The 20272-nt window shown below is 38.7% G+C and overlaps 1 protein-coding gene across 3 annotated transcripts in view; it reads left to right on the plus strand.

Moving 5' to 3' along the window:
* The window catches only part of LOC146811957 (uncharacterized), a 1438216-nt gene that overhangs the window by 997633 nt on the left and 420311 nt on the right, over positions 1-20272 (plus strand). For all 3 annotated transcript variants that reach the window (XM_085618932.1, XM_085618934.1, XM_085618935.1), the window contains 2 exons: positions 3811-3876; positions 7381-7440. In XM_085618932.1, coding sequence (XP_085475058.1) covers positions 3811-3876; positions 7381-7440 — 126 coding nt within the window. The remainder of the gene's footprint in view (positions 1-3810; positions 3877-7380; positions 7441-20272) is intronic.

A 20272-nucleotide genomic window follows, 5' to 3' on the forward strand; every position in this document is an offset into this window, starting at 1 on the left:
AAGGCCTACAGATCATGCTGGCAGGTCCTACGTAGGGGTTCATACTGGCTGAGTGACAAGGATGGCCCAGGGCATTTGTTATATAGTAAAACAGGACCCTCCGGTCAATTTAACACGGCCTACAAATTAGGCTGGCAGGGCAAGGACAAGGGTCTCATACCTCAGGTGTGGACAGAACGGGCCTGGGGTACCCTATGATAAAAAATAGACCCTCTCTCAATCTTAAGAGGAGTCTGTGCTGTATGTTTGACCATCCCATGGGAAGATGGAGCAATATAAGTGGGACCATCGTATTTAGTGTCATGCGAGGTGTGAAAGTCTGTGGTGGGTTTAAAGTTGAGCCATTTTGCGAGGGTATGGCGCAGCATCAGGTGGTGTTTGGGGCATTATACCCACCAAATAAATGCATTCTTGCCTTGACAGTTTGGTCTGGGGGTTCTGAGTTGATGCTGCTATCTCTATGTTGGTGTTTCCCATTGTGAGCCAAGAATGAAAGACGAAACAGTGACAGTTGATGTGAAAAGGATAGAAAATCAGAAGTTCCCATCTGGTGACTGAATTTCAAAATGTGAAACCAGATAACCTGGAATTAATACTGGCTTTCCTGCTTGTGTGATCCTAGCTGAACATTTTATTTCAAAGCCTCTTTTTTTCTTAATTATATAATGTGGGGCGCTGTCACATGCACCAGTTTGATAACTCTAAAATAAAGGCTTCTTGTAGCAGAGAAGTAGAGTGTGTTCAGTAAAAATACATTTCAAATAAGTGATCCCAGGGTAGGGACTCCAGACAGTTGTGAAGTACATGACCATAGTCATGACTTCCCAGGGAGAACTACCAGGCCCAGGTGGGGCAGGCAGGGGCGCAGTTTCAGCTGGGATGTTTGGGAAGGAGGAGGGACACCCCTCAAATGCATTCTTGGTTTGGTTCTTGTGTCTGGGCACCCTGAATCTGCCATATCTATGTCTGGTTTTCTCATGTCACTACAAGGTTTTAATTTGTTAATCTTTTTGATCGGTATCTTAAATATATAGTGACTGGTTTACCAAAAGATTAGTAAATCTGCAATCATGGAAGTACTCCTTGAGTGGTGCGAAGCTATTACTTTTTGAAATTCACAAACATTAGCGGTAGTCGGCCTATAAAGCTGCGCCAATATCTAGCTTCTTGGCATGCTAATGGCAAACATCCAAAGGTTATAGGATGAATGCTTGCAAACAGTCTAACCAGTGGCAATTGCCCACTTCGCCACTCTAGACAGAGGCCCACCTAATGCAAATTAGTATGGACCCTGTTCCTTATGGAAAGAGTCCATCCTACACCATGGTCTTCCCACCCCTCCACCCCACTGCTTTTATTTGGGAAGTTTGAGGTTCTCCCCCCCAAATCTCACTGATTAAGCTGTACTCTTGGTGAGTTTGGTGAATGGAAGGTCCTGAAAGAGGAGCAGCTGCACGCCACTGAAGGAGAGAGTGCCCCCTTGTCAGGTTTTGGTAATGATGGCCTCCTTGTCAGTGAAGCAGCATATGCAAGTGAGCCCATCTGGCTCTATGGAGAAGTAGAAATCCTGTGTGCTCTTTCCATTAGAATGGGCTCACCATCGCATGTCTCGAGGCCTGCAGGGTACTTTGGGAGGGCAGCATCTGAGACATGGGCTGGTATGCCTTGTATAGTGATATTGTTATGGTAAAAACTATTCTCAAGGTCTTCACACTTGGCTTGTAAAATAATGTGCTGATCTTTGAGCTGGAGGAGGCGTTGTTACAAGGCTTCAGTTCCTTCACATTGCCTATCGATGGAGGTTTCTGTTTGGGCTACTCTTTCTCCAAGGCCATCAACATATCATGACAGAGCACACAGATCCTGTTGTAGATCTTTTTTGGCACCTTTAATGTTGTCTCTATCCATAAACACCAATTTTTCATTCATAGGGAATAAATACTTGGCAACCAAACATCAAGGCTGTCATGTTTTATTAGTTACTACTGACATACATAGATAGATTCTGCCTTGCATGACTATTGCTGTCTCATTTGGTGGATTCCCACAGTATGCCAAGAATTATCATCATAATGCTAGGGCCAGCATTATTCTAAGAGTTGGCATACAGCGACTTCTCAAGTAGCAGCTGCAGCACCAAAGCCTTCCGAGTTGGAGACAGGAATGCCAGCAGCACCATGATGAAGTGATGAAGTGATGCACAACATCTTACGCAGTTCATAGCAGGAACTGAACCTAGAGTTGGGTGGGATACTTCAATTTTGGGGTCATGACTGGCTTCTCTCCCTGTCAGCAGTCAGCTACTTCTGGGCGTTCTACATATGTGAACAACACTGAGCTGCTGCTCCTGGGCAGTGGTTCCTCCTGCAGGGATAGGCACTCTCCTTCCCTCTCTGAGCAGGCAGGCAAACACGCAGGCTTTAGGGTGGACCCTCGGCTTCTACAAGCTCTGATACCTGACACAATTAGGCAACAGCACTAGGATCTATTCCAGTATTGTCAGGGGTGGTGTGGTGATGACATGGGAGTGGGCTGGTGACACACTGTACAGCATCTGGGAGAATGTGTAGGCTAGGTATCTAGGTACAGCAGGTCATAAGGAAACAAAAACATTGGAACCTCAGTTTTACCAAATAATAGAGCTGGTGTACATAGTTTAAGTTTCACTAAATGCTACACCAAAAATCCTTACACTGGATTTTAGGTTTCATATTTTTATGTCTTCTTAAACCAACATCTTACACTCACATCACTTGGTCGACCAACAGGACAGAGGATAGCATGCACACAGGACAAATGTATGAGATTATCCGGGTGATCTGTTACCACCCTGCCACATAGTTACAAACCTCCCTGAACAGCTTCAGGAAGACACTCAAGACCTGGCTCTTCAACTGAACGGAGCTGCCTAACCCCCTCCCTAGCACCTTGAGACCCTCACGGGGGAGTAGTGTGCTTCTTATTCCCCTGATTGGCTGATTTCTAGTGTAGTGTAAGCTTTTTTGTTGCTAGTGAGCCCTAGGCCTTTCCATCCCTCAGGACACTTTGAGGACTAGGATTCCCCTGGGGGACTCCAACCAGCAGCTCAAGATTGGATCTAGCATTCACCTATCCTACTCTTCAACGTCTTAGAACCATGATACAAAACATAATACCTCAGCAGCTCATGATGGGGTTTAGTGTCCTACTCTCATGGTATGTTTTCTAATCCCTTGGCACCCATTTCTTGAGAGGCTTCCTCCCTCTGCGCGCTCTCCCTTCTAACAAATTCCTCATCCTATCTCGCCCTTCCAGGGCATTCAAACCCAGGCCAACCCATCAACTTTTGATCTGTGCCCTCTGGCACTTACTCTGCTTATGTAAACCATCACTCAACCTGCCCATTGATATTTCAGGCTAACTCTCTAGTCCATGTTGTCCATTTTATGCACATTCTCAGTCAAGATATTAGTTCACAATTCTTGTTTGCAGTATCTTTCTAGTTTTCGATTTCAGTTGTAGTGCAATTGCTGGTGCAAAATAACCAAAGTTTTTATTTAAGCTAGGATTTTCAGTCTTTCTTTAAAATCTACTCTCAGTTATTCTGACTGTCACTCATGGATTTCTAGCCTCCCTGCTGTTGATGTATCTGAGCATTCAGCCCCCTCATCCATCTAGCAATTTTACTCATGTGATACCCTGTCTTTCCTCAGCCCTTGCACTGTTTCTTTGTCTCACTCAAACAGACTGCAAATGGAACTAACATTATTTTATTACAAAGCACCATGTTCCCTATGTGTTCTTATTGTTCATCCATTTTCTCCATGACAGATGGGACATGTTATGAAAACCCAGCAGGGATGTCCAAAGTGGTAAAAGATTGCAAAGTTGCATATAGTAAGTATAATTTGTGTCTAAAGTAGTACATTGTAAATCCCAATGTTCCTGTCAAAGACTACACACCCCAGTAGTACTTAAACATGAGACATCCTAGTAGTGATTGAATTGAGATTGAGGTGTGCTATCAAGGCATCTCCTATATGGTGGACTGATTAATAAATGCCCCTAAAAACCCTTTGACATGCAGCTTTTGCAAGTGAATTTTTGACCAGGCAGGAAACTTGAGAAATGATCTATAAACCAGTGTGACATGTGGTGAAATGTCTATGACATGGAACGTGCCATTGGTGCTTTGGTAGATGCATTAAAATGTAAAGGGCCCATCAATGGTTGTACGATTGTTGTGATCTCTGTATAGTTGGAAACCAAATCATCTTCAATAACATTTTTATTTCTCAAGTTAATGTGAGACTCCTGTTATTCCTTCATAGGCTTTGCAGAGGGCTAAGGTACCTTGCTGGTGAAATGGTGGTCTCTGCGTAATGCAGAAATGTTAGACACATGTAATATACTGAGATAGACTTGTAACAACTATGAACACCTGCTCTATTACTGTTGCCCAAATTATACCCTCCCACCAACTTCATTGATCGGAGCATGGCTAGTCAGTTGAGGAACTGTAGTTGGACACAGATTCATGGTTAGATATGCACAGAGGTCACTTCATGATTAGCAAAATCTCTGATAAGATATCTCTGCTTCTCAATTGGGTGATAGCTATGGCCTGAGATGGGTATCTGCTTAGATAGATGGATCTTGAGCAACTGATTACTCTTTCTAAGTAGATATCCTTTTTTAACCAGATGACTCATTGAGCAGAAATTTGATGTACATTTTTGCACCAAAGTCTATTTTTGGTTGGGTATTAGGAGAGGCCTTTCTTACTACATGATCGGATATCTGGTTAGATAACATATTTGTTGAGTCTATTCTCTTTTTGGCATGTTAAATGTCTTCTGAGACAACTATGCTAGTCAAAGAGGTGGATCTTGCTAATAGATGGTGCTGCATTAGATGACAACAGTCACCAAGATCATTCTTGCTTGATTGATATCTGCTTATATCATCTCAATAGGGTATCTGACTTTATTAGTGAGACTGAAAATTCCTGCAGATTGATAGTGGTTGGTTGGATGACTCTGTTACTAAAATGGATGGCACTAGATCTGATTACCCTCTAATATCAAGGCCTTACTGCGGTTGAGGTTTAATGATTTGTTTGATTAAATTTACAGTCAAAAAGATGATTCTTGTTCAATGTGTATTTAGTTGAATAACCTTAGGTTTCATGTAGCTGATTCTTATAGATGGAGGGGTACTGTTTAGAGGGTCTCATTAGTCAGACTGATGTTCTAGTTGCATAACTAGACATGTGACACTAGCAGCTTCCTTACTCAAGTACATGTTTTTATTAATAAGTGGGATGGGATCTGATTGCATCACCGAACTGGCTCAACAGCCATGCAAAACATACTTTGCACAGCAAATGTAATGCTCATTACCTTGCCCTTGATGTAACAGATGCAGTTTCAAATGTCTTAGGACAGTGGAAACAGATGACTGATGCACACACGCCACACGTATGCTCTTGGACGAGGTTGGCGCAGCATGTTGGCATCCTATTTAGAGGCACCCAAGAGAAGGGAAAAGAGTCTGCAAAGTTTCAACAAGATTGAAACGTCAACAGTCTTTGGGGTTGAGGGCTATGAGCAGGGCAAAACTTGGCAAGGAAGAATAATAAGGGCATAGTACTTCATCCTGTAAACTCATCACAGGAGTAGTGGGCTGATTGGTTCTTTCTGCACTCCTGCGTGCTCTGACCCCTGCTTTCGGCTTATAGCACATCTGTGGCCCTTATGAAATGGTGACTGGTGCTGTCGACAGGCAGTAGTGTATTTTATCACTCTTAACATTTTAACAAGCCTGCTGAATGTTGCTAAATTACAAGAATCACAACAATGATTGTCCCTTCTTTGAGAGTACAGTACTCTGTTCGAGGCTGAGTTTAATTCAAGCACATATATATTATTGATATATAACAGAATAACAATAAAATATTGTAATATTGTTGAATATAACCATTGAACTGTTCTGGTGGCATCATAAACAATGAGGCCGAAGAACTGGGTGGTTTGTACATATCACCAGAACCCTGAGATGGCAATGTTGGACCATATAATATGTTACCCCGTTATGTATTTGTTATATTTCAGATGTATTTTGGGGTAGTTAGCTTGAAAAAACTGATTTATTGAAAGTGCAGCTAATAGTGAACACAGATTGGAATTAAAAAGTTTAGTTTTTATTTACCTCTCAATAAATTGTGGTAATGGTGAGAGCCAATAAATTATAAGATTCAGTGGCTGCAGTGTTTTCTACATATTTGTGGATTTACTGCATTTGCCATATAAGTGTCCACATAATGTGCAGATTTCAAAACATTTTGCTTATATCTCAAATGGATGAAAATAATACTGGCAGAAAATGTGCTACATAAATTACACTTGTTGCCGCATAATTTAAATAATCTTTGTGTCTAATTTGTTTCTACAAGCCTCTTAACCCTAGCACTGTTACATCTTATGTACTAATCCTACATTCCTTAGCACCTGAGTGCAATACATAGTACAAAAAACAATGATTCCTACAGATCTATTCTTGTAACATTTTGCAACAAGTTTGAGGCTGGGTAAGTCCCCTCAAAAACATAAATCATTAGAAACAATCTACACAAAGCTTATCATTTCAAGCCCAAACTGGAGGATTTGGAACAGCTTGTGAAAATGTGTCTATTATCACCACAGTTAATAAAAAATCCCTTTTTAGTGGAAAGTCTGACCTAACCCTCAGTACGGACAGGCTACCACCAACCAGTGCGTATCATTACATAAGTCATTGTATGTCAAGTCACGTACTGTCCCTAGAGGTGCTCCTGACAATCAATACTATGATTTTATATGTACCCTGAGCCCTCAGTTTTTTCTATATTAACATTGGATCTGGGAGAAACTTAAAACGTTTAATATGTCCTCTGGGGCTGGTCAATAGCAATGCCTACTTATTCTCCATGGAGACACTGAGATCAGCCATTAATTAGATGGCTCCATTATTGTTAATATGGCCAATGATATTAGCTATGTCTGAGGCTTGCAGGGGTGTGTCCACCAAGACTGACAAAGTGTAAGGCTGCTCTCTGAGATTTGGAACCTTCAAAGAGTGAGACATAAGGGCGTTATCTAATGAAGGCATGTGGAAGGAACATTGTGAGTGCAATGTTTTAATTACATCACCAAGGTTTCCTCAGATTGAAGTGTTTGTTTCTTTCCAAATACTTTAGGATGTAGTTACACACGTATCATGAGGCACCTTGTTTAGTAGGTGTCTAGGTCGGGGCTTGCATTTTCTCAGCACCTGAATCTGAACCATTGGCTTGTGTTTGATATTCCCTGACTCATATTGAATATGTGATTGCTCAAATATTCTGTGTGTGTTTTTTGACAGGTGGAGCATGCTATGAAAATTCAGAACAACTACCAATTACAGGGCAAGGCATCATTTCAGGTAACTGCTTGTTAGGTGGACCAGGGCCTGCCAAAACACACCTAGTTAAGTGTATAGGTCAAACAATATGCTGAGGAAACATGGTGGGCTATTGATAAAAGTAAAAGTACCTGTGAGTAAAACTATACATGCAAGTTTACTCTTAATCCTTTGAATAACTTTAGTACTTTTGACAATTCACCATTTACAAGTGTAAAGGTACTCACAATTGTAGATCTACATGTCTCCACCTCAGGAGGTAGAGTCAGAAAAGCATCATGTTCGACCATAAAGTTACTACTAGTGGTGACTATTACACTATTGTATGATCAGCATACTTGGTGGAGGCCTCTGCAACTGTGGTGGACATTTCTTTATGGTAAGGTATAGGGAGGTAAAGTTTATATCAAGTTAAATGACATTACATTTATTTGCTTAACGATAAAAAAAATCCTAAAGTAAATTAGTTATATGTATTTCTATGTATTAAAAGTTATCAAAAGTTATGTTACAGTGAAACTTAATTTATGTAAATAGTTTTGTTATCACTACCTCTCTAACAGTCTCCCTTTAAACCACATTCACATTCCTCAGCAGGTCAACAGCCACATCTCATAATAAAATAGTGGCTGACATTTTCTTAGTGAAGGCATCTTGGCTGTGGGTTTCTCGTGAAAAGAAATTTACGGGCAAACTGAATGCAAATAACAAGTAGTTACATGTCCAAATGTGCTTATTTACCAGGAATAGAAAATGGTATTTGAGTGAAAAAGGTGTGTTGTTTAAACTACTGCATTTCTAACAATATATTTAAAGCTGATGATAATTGTGCAGAGTTGGGATCACTTTTGCTCTAGGTGGCAGATGGGAAATAGGTTGTCATATGAGTTGTTAATTGATGACTCATGTAACGTTATATGGGCTGTTCATTTATGGCTCATTTAAAGGCGATACATTATCTATATTGATGCATTTTAAAGGCAATGTACGCAATACCTCTAGTATCTGGAGCCTTAAGGTAACCAGAGTAGTGGCTCTACTTTCGGAGCCTGTAAGAGCTGTCTAATTTAGGGATAGCTCTTCTGTATTTTATCTGAGACTTTGAGAACTGTGTTCCTGTTTATTCTCCCATCCTTCCTCTTTCCACTGAGATTATCAGTAATAGGGAGAGGATGTGGCATTACGGCAACTGCTGCTGATTTCTAAACTTGGGAGCCAGGTTGGAGGTTGGAGTCTAGGTGTCTGGTCAACAAACGAAGATTCTGGGTAAATCAATGAAACTCCCTGTTCCTAAAAAAATCCTGTGTAATGTCACTGGGGCTCAAGTGAAGGAGGGTGACCACCCGTCTGTGAATTAGCCCCAATGTCTGTTGTCTGTATTCATGTTTCAACGGACGGCATTTATCCATAATTTTAGCGTTTGTGCTAGAAGACAAAGGTTAGGAGAGAGGGCCTCCTCTGCTGTGATTCGGAGGAGAGGGCAGAGAAATAAACTTGAAATAAGCCTTCTTGTCAGGATGTCTGCTGCCTGAAAGAAAGGTAAATGTGTGCATCTAACTAATCTGCAAATGTAAAGTTTGCTTGAAGGCCAGCATTGGCGTTAACTGATGAAATCCCTTGAAGTTTCCTGAAGACAAATTCTTCTTTTTGAAAGGGTGTTACCAGCTCATCTGTAGTGAGCCCTTCTAAAAGACAGTTATAAAAACTGTTTGCATCAGGTACAGTCTGCACATTACTAAAATCTATACTATAATTGGAAGAACTTTTTTTTACCTTAAACCTAATTTTGGTTGCACATTCTGTAGATGCCTATCTTATACTGTGTGTGAATCAATTTTAAAATAATAATTTACACATTTATAGTGCTTTTTTGTCACAGACTGGGACCTCACTAAAAATACCCAAGGCACTATACCCTGCTATACTAACCAGGATTACATTCTATTGTTCTCTGGTTGCATATACAGACATGATTGCATTAACCAACAGAGAGTTTCATAATGTATAATAAGTACATTATTTCTGTCTGGCCAGGAGATCTGTGATGAATCAGAGCTGAGCTGAAGGTTTGAACATACTTTCTGAATCGGCATTTAATAAAGATAAAAAAAGGCAATGTTTTCATGCCTCAAAATAAAATTGACATTTAAAGCATAAAAGATTACCGCGTAAAAGAAAGCAAATTGAATTTCCCTCCGAAAAAATCTGGTCCTAGTGACCTGACTACTTGCCCAACTAGTTACCTGACTACTTGCCCATGCGATAATCTATCCGCCCAGTCTGACCTTCACCTCCTATTCTTTTGTCATTTTTATAAGGAGCAGAGAGCCAAATATATTATACCTTTTTAAGGCGGTATAATTTCAAGCAATGTCATGTCGCCCTGTTCTTTATGAAGAAGCTCCATGACCCTTTTGTATATTTCTGCGTAGCTTCATTCGTTTGGGCCTGTAAGCGAAGGAGACATTCATTAGGATTCCAAAGCCTTGCTAACCTTTAGCTTCATATTCATTTAATCTCCCGGAAACATTATGAAGATTATCCAAATCAGACTGGAGGCAACACAGAACTTGTATAATACGTTTTATATTTTTAAAAAGGTTTTATAATTACCAAAGGGTGTCTTTTTAAGCTAAATCAACTGTTTTAATTATTTATTTATGAACTAATCTGGTAACTGGGAATATGTAGCACTTTATTTGATCCCTTACTGCGTTCATTGCACAAACTATATCCATTGAAGTGCTCATTTTTGCACATTTTAGCCCTATACCCCTATTGTCCGGAGGGTTGTGACTCAAATCTTGCTGTTTTAATTGATAGTTCTTGCTAACTTGTACTGTATTAAGAAGGATGATATTGTATTATTTTAATATGTATACTTTGATGATCTATGCTTTCCAAACTAGATCGAATAAAGTTTATTATTGAAATTTAATTTCCTGTGAACATCGCTATATATTTTTTTTTTATGGTCAACTTTATATACTTGGTAACAACAAAACAAAATAGGGGGAGGTCCAAGGGAAAGATTTTATAGACCTGCAGGTTGTGTATCCCTCAATTTTAAACACTATAAACACTGAATCAACCTGGGTCTGGTGCTGTGTCAACAAAAAGAAAACAGGAGAAAGTATATCTAGCTACTCCGACATCTCTTATTAATAGAGAACCCTTATAGGAACAGGACCCATCAGTCACAAAAGAGTAGTGTATTTGTCATCATTTGGGTCTGTATATCTCGATATAGCGCACTAAGTCTTGACAGAACGACCTGGTGACGTATAAAGAGAATATGGCATACGAGGGTTGCTGTCAGATCTCCAATAATATCCAAAATACTGATAAGCCCTCAACTTTGTGAAAGGGATCCTAAATGCGCAGCACTAAATAATAAAGGTGACAATAAAAATGGCTAGAGGAACTCAAATGTGCTTTAATCGGTAGAGTGCCTCTGCCATCGTTAAAAAGCAATATGGCAATTTAGCACAAATAATTGGTCATTATGCTAATGTCCATAGCAATCTGGTCGACATGTTTCTGCCCATTTAGATCTACACAGTATCGGGGGCATTCCTCAGGACCTTAAATGCTGCTATAGTGTGAAAAAGTGTATCAAATTAAAGTGAAAAATTCTCAGATAAAAGAATCCTACCGCACCGGTCAACTCAACAGAAATCGAAACCGGATACCCAAATATATTGGGTGATACCCTCACCTCAACCTGGTCTGTACTCAGGGAAAAAGGGGCCCGCTCTATCGGTCGGTACCCCGGGGCGGTCTTTGAGTAAAGACCGCACTCTACCGATTAAAGCACATTTGAGTTCCTCTAGCCATTTTTATTGTCACCTTTATTATTTAGTGCTGCGCATTTAGGATCCCTTTCACAAAGTTGAGGGCTTATCAGTATTTTGGATATTATTGGAGATCTGACAGCAACCCTCGTATGCCATATTCTCTTTATACGTCACCAGGTCGTTCTGTCAAGACTTAGTGCGCTATATCGAGATATACAGACCCAAATGATGACAAATACACTACTCTTTTGTGACTGATGGGTCCTGTTCCTACAACTTTATATACTTGACACATTAGTATAAACTGCCTTATGTATGCAGAACCTGAATTGTCAGAGGTTTTGGGCGTGGCCAGAGCCTCAGACTCCTAGGTGGATAGGACTGTCACTAAATCAGAAACTTGTTCTCGGGGCAGGTTTACAAGGCTAGACCTTGGCACAGTCAGTCATGTATTAGTCAAACCTTTCCTTTATCAACTTGTTCAAATTCTATTTCTGGGTAAATCACTTTTATCTCTCATTGCCTCATTTTCCTTAAAGATGAAATTTGAAGCAGAAGTCTTTCAATTCGCAGACAGAGTAATACAAAGAAAAGACTCACTGTCGTGTGGTTCAATAGACTACAAAGCTGCCACAAACTGAACTGTCTTTTGGCTCGCTCAAGGCATCCTCGCTTGTGGTGCTACTGATTCATATCAGATTTAAAAGGCCTGTCTTACATTTGTTTGCGATAACATATTCAGTTCCTGCTTGACACCTTGAGCAATCGGTGTCCTCCTACACAATTGTTATTCACATTTTAAATCCCTTTAAATTCAGTTGACGATGCGCACTGTACACAAAACGCTCTTCCATACGATTTAAGAGATCATTACTCCATTTGTCACAATAAAGGCTTTTATAGGAGGCACAAGAAAACTAGCTTGCTCTTGAGTCATTGACAACATTTTCAGGGCAGAATGGGTCTGGTTCACTAATTCAGTGCACTAATATAACCTAATGTGCTGAAGTTAAACAATCCAAAATATGCTTTTTAAATGTAAAAGATTGTACTTCAGCTAGAATTGCTATACTAAAGTGAAATAAAGTGGCAGCCAGCAATGCCTGTAGCTGAGCGCATGAGGTCCAGGCTAAGCACTGCTGAGCTCTGTTCTCTTTAGTTTCCATGGCGTTGTTCTTCCAGAAAGGATGCAACCTTTTTTTATGGAATTTAGCTGTTAGACCTAGACCAGAAGACCTGGACCTTGGCAATGTGACCAGGCATAGTCCCTGACCTTCCTCCTCCACCAGTTGTAACTTTCTACAGTGTCTTTGATGCAAGGTTTCCCATACCTTTGGGCAGGGATTCCAGAGGATGTCAACTAACAATGTTGAGGGTAGGGTAGTTTGACTACCTATCCGATGGGTGAGTAATGGGCTGGTTATAGTATATTATTTTAATGTGGATTTCGAAAGTGCATCTACACCATAAGGTCCCTTGGCGATAAACTAGAATCTTGACCAGTGATACAAAGAAATCAAGAGAAGAGGAAAGTTTTAAGTTTTATCCAGGACCTACTGGGCTAGAAAGTGGATTTCAGATATCTCTGAAAGGAGTTCCGGTGGTGCGGGGCTTAGAAAGAGAATGGTTTCCCACCTTAAGAACATTTTCTACAGAAAGGTTGAGCTAGAGGAAAAGATGTTGAAGGTCACAAAGAGCAAGTGGGAAAAAATGTCTTAATTTATTATGACAAATGAAGGCAGAAAAGGTGTTGAGGAATTTGTGAACTGAGGAAAGCTAGGTGATGATGGATAAGCATAATGAAGATAGCGGTTATCGATGATAAAACTAGGGTGGTGCTCCAATTTCAGCTAAATATAGACTTTTAATAGTGCTTCCCCATGGGAAAAACATGCCTGAGCAATTCTCTACTTTATAGTAAGCTGGAGTGTATACATCCCTCAAGTTTGAATTGTTAAATTCGCACATGTTCCTGTTAGACCTTTTTCTGACTGTTTGTAGTTATTCAGTACCATTGCTTGTTGGCTGCTGCCCTACCTTACTTTACCTTATCAAAATGCTGATCTACCCGCAAAAACTTGTTTCTGGAGTTTCACAAATCTCTCCATTAACAAGGAAAATGTGGTATGGTGAAGGAATTGTGAGCTGCCTCTGATGTTGTGTGTCAAATTCTGTTTCATGTGCAAATCCTGGCTAGTTTTCTAATCCTTAATGAAGTTGAGTTACATGTGATTGTTAGATGTATATGAAAAACACAAAAAAAAAAACTATTTTGATTTGCACGTGTGTCAACTAACTGTTTTATTAAATGCACAACCTCTTCATATATGGCTCTAAAATGTACTTCTTGTCCTGAATTTTGAACCTTTGTCCTAAATCTTTACAGCCACTGTCCTGATTTTTTTTCTCTATGAGAGCTGGTCACCCTTATTTAAGTGTTTCAATACCTTTGGGTTGAGTTATCATTATATTAAAACTGGAAAAAAAAATATGTCATTGGATCAGAAATGAAAGAACGTACATGGTAGAAGTAAAGTAAGAAGCTATATACATTTTGAAAAATGGCATTGATTGCTGGGTAAAGCAGCAGCTGATGGAGGGTTTGCAGTGTATTGCATGTGAGATGATTGAGGATACCCCCCTAAATGCAGAGCCAATCCCCTTGATATTTATGAGGTGGAATCTAAGGGACCCATTAGGATGGCGGGTGGATCGACCCCGCCGGGCCGGCGGTAGTCACTGCTTGCCCAGCGGGGGCGATCCGCCCGCCATCCACACTTCAAAGACCCCCCGCCATATTAGGATGGCTGGAGGGTCCGTGGCGGATGGAAAGACTGTCCAACGCTTATCCGACGGTCGACTCGTCGACCGGGCGAAAAGCATGCATTACATGGTGGTGGTGTCTACAAGACACCTCCATCCATATTATGATGATAGCGGGTCGCGCGGTGCTTATCACCTTGTGCATATCAATGCACAACGTGAATTCCCAGCATTGTGGCGGGCAGTGCTGTGAGCTCCGCCCGCCACAATGATGGGAATGGGGGATGCCACGTGGCATCCTAATTTCAGGTGCGGGACCGCCGCATCCCTGGCAGACGGTCCCGCATTCCGTTTCGGTGGCAGGCGCACAAAGTCTGCCCGCCATCGTAATAGGCCCCAAAGTGAGAGAAAAAATCCAAACTATGATGACATACGCTGGGACCATATGATATCGAGAAGGGAATTTACCAGACTCTTCTCTGATTGAGGTAATGGTACTGACTGTGGATCCGACTTTTAAGCAACATAACTAATTTTTTAGACATCTATAGAGACACCTAGCTATCAATGATTCATTCCCGGTACTCAGCCTTCTACATCAGTTATGCCCCTGATGTAAATTTCAGTTTACATTCCAACTTGATGTATCTTTGCAGGCGAAGCACTTAATAAAACCCTGAAGGTCAAAAAGTCACACTGTCTTTCTTGTAATATATTTTAAAAGATTATTTTTATTGATCAAATACTTACTACACATTGCACTATAGTTACAATACAATTTAAGTCTTCTAATATATATGTTCTCTTCTCATCATAGTCATGTGCAAAGGAATAAAAATCACAATGAACTATGAAATGTACTCTTTTATGGAATGGAAAATAACTGAATCAAGAATATTTGACTGACTGACTGTGATTGGCTGATCAAGAAATGGATGATGATCCATTGATATTTTATTATCTTTTTTAAAGATCAAATAAAGAATTATTGATTGATTGATGATGTCTATGATGAGAAAAGAATAAAAAGATACTTGGAGTAGAAAGGCGTTAGGACTTTTTGATTTTTATGATTTATTTAATTAGGTGTGTCACCTCCACGTACATATCAAAATGGAATAAACTCTTATAAATATGTTGGCTAATGTGGGAGGTCTTAGAGTGAAATGGGAGAACGACTTTCGGTGCTTATAGAAGGAGGCTCTTAACACCTGCAACAGGTGGATTTAGGCCAGTCTATGGCCCATTCACATAAAAATACTACATACATGGGATTATTAGTATAGAACTAGGCTGTGTGCCTCAAGACTTCTGTCAGACCCTTTGAGTGTCTGACGTGGGAAGGAGGAGGGTGATTTTTCCACTCAATTAGAGACTTTGATCAAATTCAGTCCTTCTGTAGAAATCTGGATTCGGATTTTTCCGTGGTCCTGAAGATGGAGATGCCATTGTCATCACCTTTGTTGGTACTGGTTTACTCACATAATATCGTTACCACAAATATCGACCTACAAAATTATCGCCACACTAATATCGACAACTAAAATAACATCAACATATTCTTAATTAAAATAATACACAAATATCGATGAAATATTATCTTCAGAAAAACATCGATATTAGTAATAGCTAAAACAAAAATAAAGTCAACAAAAATATTGTCATCATTAAATGAAAGTAGCAAATACCAAAATTATCGAAACAAAAAATATCAACCACATAATAATTGTAAAAACACATTAAACCAATAAAAGGGTTATAAAAAAACTAACACATAAAACATAACGATACAAAACATTAATTTTCACAATTACAAAATATCTACTAACATAAAAATCACACATATTAATGAATACATTTCCATAAATTAAAATATTTTAATAAAATAAAACTAACATTACACATTTATAAATATACATAATCAAAAAATAAATAACATTTGAAAGCATTAATAAAAAATATCAAACTATAATTTTAAACTCTTTAACATTATTTTAAAAATAAAATAATGACATATACATTAATAAATATACTTTTAATAGCACACACACACTTTTAAATGTCAATTAATTAGCATTATCCCAAGAAAGACGTAATTGACATAATAACTAGCAGACACTATAAAAACCAATAGAATAAAACTAAAACAACAATATCCAATAAAATTCTTCAACCAATTAAATAAACAATATAAAAGACGCCAAATATTTAACAACAAACTACCTCAAAAACTACAAACACAGGAAAAGAATGAGGCTCTACCGCATTTTTGCCACAACACAACAGCTTTTAACTACTATCTTTAACATCAAGAAAAAAAGTAAGCATTCTCTCTAATTTATTTAAACATTTTACTAACTAAACTAACTAATTAAATTAATAAATGTATTCATACATTTTCCCCTTTTCTACAGACTCTCCCAACTTCGATAAAACAAACTTTACTAAATGCCGAACAAGACCAACTAAAAAACATTAGAATACTTAAAAAGTAACTTAAAACTGATTAAACAAGTAAACCTACACACTTAAAAAATAATATACACATAGAATTTTATGTCCTTTGGAAAGGGTATTTCAGTTGGAAAGGGTTGAAATGTTTAACCAATAGAATTGTGTGTTTGCTTTTGAATTTATGTGGGAAGGAATGTGATTTGATGTTTACATGTATATGTGTGGAAAATGAGAGGGAAACTTTGCCATTCTTTGGTTCTGCTGACAGGTGCACAGTGCAGATATTCTGTATAAGAAAATCTGGTGTGTGACTGATATCTGGTGTGTGACTGATATACTTCTTAATCTACAAAACATCTTGAAAGGTGAGTTATTTAATTGTGAGGGGATGTATATAGACTATTTTTATTTTAATCAGAGTAATGTATTTCTTCTGCTAAAGTGTAGGGAGTACTTTTTTTTCTCTACAATCTTATTGACAGTGTGTGTGCATGTAGAAACCATTTTGTGATAAGGATTTGTTTTTTTCATGTGTTTGTAGACAGATAACTATGCAGTTTTTATATTTTGGTAGAATTAGAAACCAGTCATTGTTTATGAATTTGTGAAATGAGTTATGTTTCTGCAGTAAAATGTAGTACTCCTTTATAGATGAAGAAATGTGTTTTGGTATAGTGCAAGGGATAGTGTTGTTTGTCTAGAATCACACAGAGAGCCTGTGTGCATTTGGGAACCACTGTGAGAGAAGCATTTAGTAATATCTTGTATTTGCTGACAGATAACTATTTTAAATCCTGTCATGTTGTCAAGTTTTAGTAGCATTAGAAGCCAGTCATTGCTTATGCGTTGGTTAAATGAGTCAGGCATTGACACTAAAGTGCAGTCGTGAAATATGTAGATTGTGTGCAGTTCCCTTACCTCTTCCACTGTAGTGAATGAGTTTTGGTAAACTCCTAGGGATAGTGGTGCTTGTCTAGAATCACACTGTGAGTCTGTGTGCATTTGGGAACCACTGTGAGAGAAGCGTTTGGTAACATTGTGTATTTGCTGACAGATAACTCTTTTAAAACCTGTCATGTTGTCAAGTTTTCGTAGCATTAGAAGCCAGCCTTTGCTTATGCGTTGATTAAATGAGTCAGGCTTTGATACAAAAGTGCACTTTTGAAATATGCACATTGTGTGCAGTTCCCTTACCACTTCCATAGTAGTAAATAAGGTTTGGTAAACTCGTTGGGATAGCGGTTGTTGTCTAGAATCACACTGTGAGTCTGTGTGCATTTGGGAACCACTGTGAGAGAAGCGTTTGGTAACATCGTGTATTTGCTGACAGATAACTGTTTTAAAACATGTCATGTTGTGAAGTTTTAGTAGCATTAGAAGACAGTTATGGCTTATGCTTCCATTAAATGAGTTAGGTATTGACAGTAAAGTGTAGTCGTGAAATATGTAGATTGTGTGCAGCTCCCTTACCACTTCCAGTGTAGTGAATGAGTTTTGGTAAACTCCTAGGGATAGTGGTGCTTGTCTAGAATCACACTGTGTGTCTGTGTGCATTTGGGAACCACTGTGAGAGAAGCGTTTGGTAACATTGTGTATTTGCTGACAGATAACTGTTATAAAACCTGTCATGTTGTCAAGTTTTAGTAGCATTAGAAGCCAGTGTTTGCTTATGCATTGATAATATGAGTCATGCTTTGACACTAAAGTGCAGTACCATGTAGTATTGTCTTCACTGCACCAGAACTGAAAATTTAAAATGTTTACCCAGGCACTGTCCTAGAAGTAGTCTGATGATTTAGTCAGTTTCTAAGTACTTATGTTGGGAACCATTCATTACCAAATAGACTGCTTCAAATGTCTATGCAGTATGCATGTAGTTCTCTAACCACCTACACAGTTGTTTTTCACACCTTCAATTCCCTAGTCAGTATCCATACACTTCCAGGAAACACCCTGTCACTCCCCTTGCAGTCTTCTAGTGACCCATCCAGCACCATGTAGTAATCCATTCACTGTGCCAAAACCCAAACACTTATAAATTCACTAAGACTCTCTCTTTGCAGTACTCTAATGATTCAGTCACTGTCTAAGTATTCATGCACTGAGCCAGGCCTTAGCACATGGACTGCTTCAAACCCCTATGCACTATGCATGCAGTCTTCTAACCACCTAGAGACTTGTCTTTTACACTTTCAATTCCCTAGTCAGTATCCATATAGTCCAGCAAACATCCTGTCACTCCCTTTGCACTCTTCTAGTGACCCTTTCAGTACCGAGTACTAATCCATTCCCTGTGCGAAAAGCCTACCACTTATAAATTCATCCAGGCAGTCTCCTTGCTGTAGTCTAATCATTCAGTCAGTACCCAAGTACTCATGCAGTGAGCCAGGCCTTAGCACATGGACTGCTTTAAATCCCTATCCAGTATACGTTCAGTTCTCTAATCAGCTACACAGTTGTCTTTCGCACCTTCAATTCCCCAGTTAGTATTCATACACTTCTAGCAAACACCCTGTTAATCACCCAGTGTGTCTCCTTTTAGTACTGTAATCATTCAGTCAGTTAGCATGTAGTCTTTTAGTGAGGTAGGCTTTAGGGCATGAACTGCTTCAAAGTAGTATGCACTATGTATGTAGTGTTTTAATCATCGTCACACTTGTGGTTCAGGGTGATAGTTTCTTAGTCTGTTTTTATATAAAATATGTTTGTACAGTAATGGAATACTGTAAATTTGAAAGTTATTAATGTACATTTATTTGTGATTCTTTTTTGCAGATACTGTTTTTTAACGTTAAAATCGAGAAATGATGCCAGAAAAAAAAAGAAAAAGAAAAGAACAGAGACAGGAGGATTATTTGAAGAAACATCAACCACAAGTATTGAATGAACAAGATAATGTGGCTAAAAGGAAAACATCTTCTGGTAAGATCACGAAGCAATTTATTAAAAATGTCTGTAGGAGCAAACAGAATGTAGAGAATGCTGCAACTTCAGAGAATTTTTTAAGTAAGAAAAAAAATCAAAATAAGAGGAAAAGTAAAAAAGCAAATGTTCAGTCAAAGGAGATAAAGTATGGTAAGAGAAGACAAAATCAGTATAAGGAATTACGCAAAAAAATATTTTACAAGAGAGTAGTGCATAATTTGCTGAAAGATGTGAAGAAATATAAAAAGCGAGCTTTATTTTATAAAAAGAAGAAGCATATTGAAAGCATTGTGGAAAAGGCTTTTTAAGTAAAAAGGAAACTGTTTATTTTACTGTTAAACAGAATTCAATCACTAGATAAACCAATATATGTAATGAAGGCCAAAAGTAGGAGGAAAAGAGTTATTAATAAAAAAAAAATGGTGATGTTTTTTGGGGAGAATGAAAACACAGTTCTAGTTCAGAGCCTTTTTTTTAATGAAGAGAGTTATTCACTAAGTGAAAAATTATTGTATGCAGTTGACACCAGTGGTAGAGGTTATGAGGTTAGTGATGGTTGTCCAATGGAGAAAGAGAAAATGGTTGAAAGAAATGCAGAAGTGATAGCTGATGAAGTTTTAGGGAGACGTGCTAAAAACCCTGTGTACACTTGGGATTGCAGTAGTGTTTGTAGTGTACGACAGGAATCTATTGAAAAATGATGTAGTTTTTTATGAGTCTATACTAAAAAAAGTGTAAAACAAAAGATTAAGCTGTTGCAAGGACTAGACCCTTGCAGAGTGAGAAAACATACTGGTTTGTAAGGTCATTCTCTGGCTTGTCTTTCTAGGAAAGTTTGTGAAAGTGTTTTCACCATTTCAGAATGCTGGCAGTACATCATACTCAAATGCGGAAGTTAGTGAGAAGGTTGTATT

Source organism: Triturus cristatus, chromosome 7, assembly GCF_964204655.1.
Source record: "Triturus cristatus chromosome 7, aTriCri1.1, whole genome shotgun sequence".
Taxonomy (NCBI): domain Eukaryota; kingdom Metazoa; phylum Chordata; class Amphibia; order Caudata; family Salamandridae; genus Triturus; species Triturus cristatus.